The sequence below is a fragment of the Penaeus monodon genome, chromosome 30 (assembly GCF_015228065.2).
Source record: "Penaeus monodon isolate SGIC_2016 chromosome 30, NSTDA_Pmon_1, whole genome shotgun sequence".
NCBI lineage: Eukaryota > Metazoa > Arthropoda > Malacostraca > Decapoda > Penaeidae > Penaeus > Penaeus monodon.
In genome coordinates this window covers 15249827-15250240 of record NC_051415.1, presented here as the reverse complement: position 1 = coordinate 15250240, position 414 = coordinate 15249827, and the positions used below count along the sequence as shown (strand labels likewise).

Genomic DNA, 414 nt, shown 5'->3' with positions numbered 1-414 from the left:
ATCACTATGCCTGTGAATACTGAAAATGACATATTTGGTAGAAATTAAAGCGATAAGCGTACATAAAAAGAGAATCGACAAGGAAGGGAGGAAGGATGGGAGATAAAAAAACGAGTGACAATGACCCCTTTAAAGGGGCGAGAAGAAATCACCCCCCCGGGATTTTAAAAGTGTTTTTTCTTTTAACCCATGAGTCTAAGTTTTATATCTCCATTGCCATGTTATTAACCTGACTTTTCTCTTCCGACTTGCAGGTAAGTAGAGAGAACGGCCTGAATGCCAACGTGGTTACTAGCCACGACAGACAGATCCATGCCGCCACAGGACAGGTGAGTCTCCCTCCCCCTTATCTTACACCCGTGTTTTCCCTGGGGTTTTTTAGGGTTTTTTTCTCCCGTTTTTGTATTGATGGCC

The 414-nt window shown here is 43.2% G+C and overlaps 1 protein-coding gene across 1 annotated transcript in view; it reads left to right on the top strand.

Annotated features, from left to right (window-relative positions):
- Window positions 1-414, top strand: part of LOC119592548 (pumilio homolog 2-like) — a gene marked incomplete in the record, with an annotated part of 245467 nt that overhangs the window by 67684 nt on the left and 177369 nt on the right. The window contains 1 exon segment of the mRNA XM_037941414.1: window positions 255-329. Within this exon segment, the coding sequence (XP_037797342.1) occupies window positions 255-329 (75 nt within the window).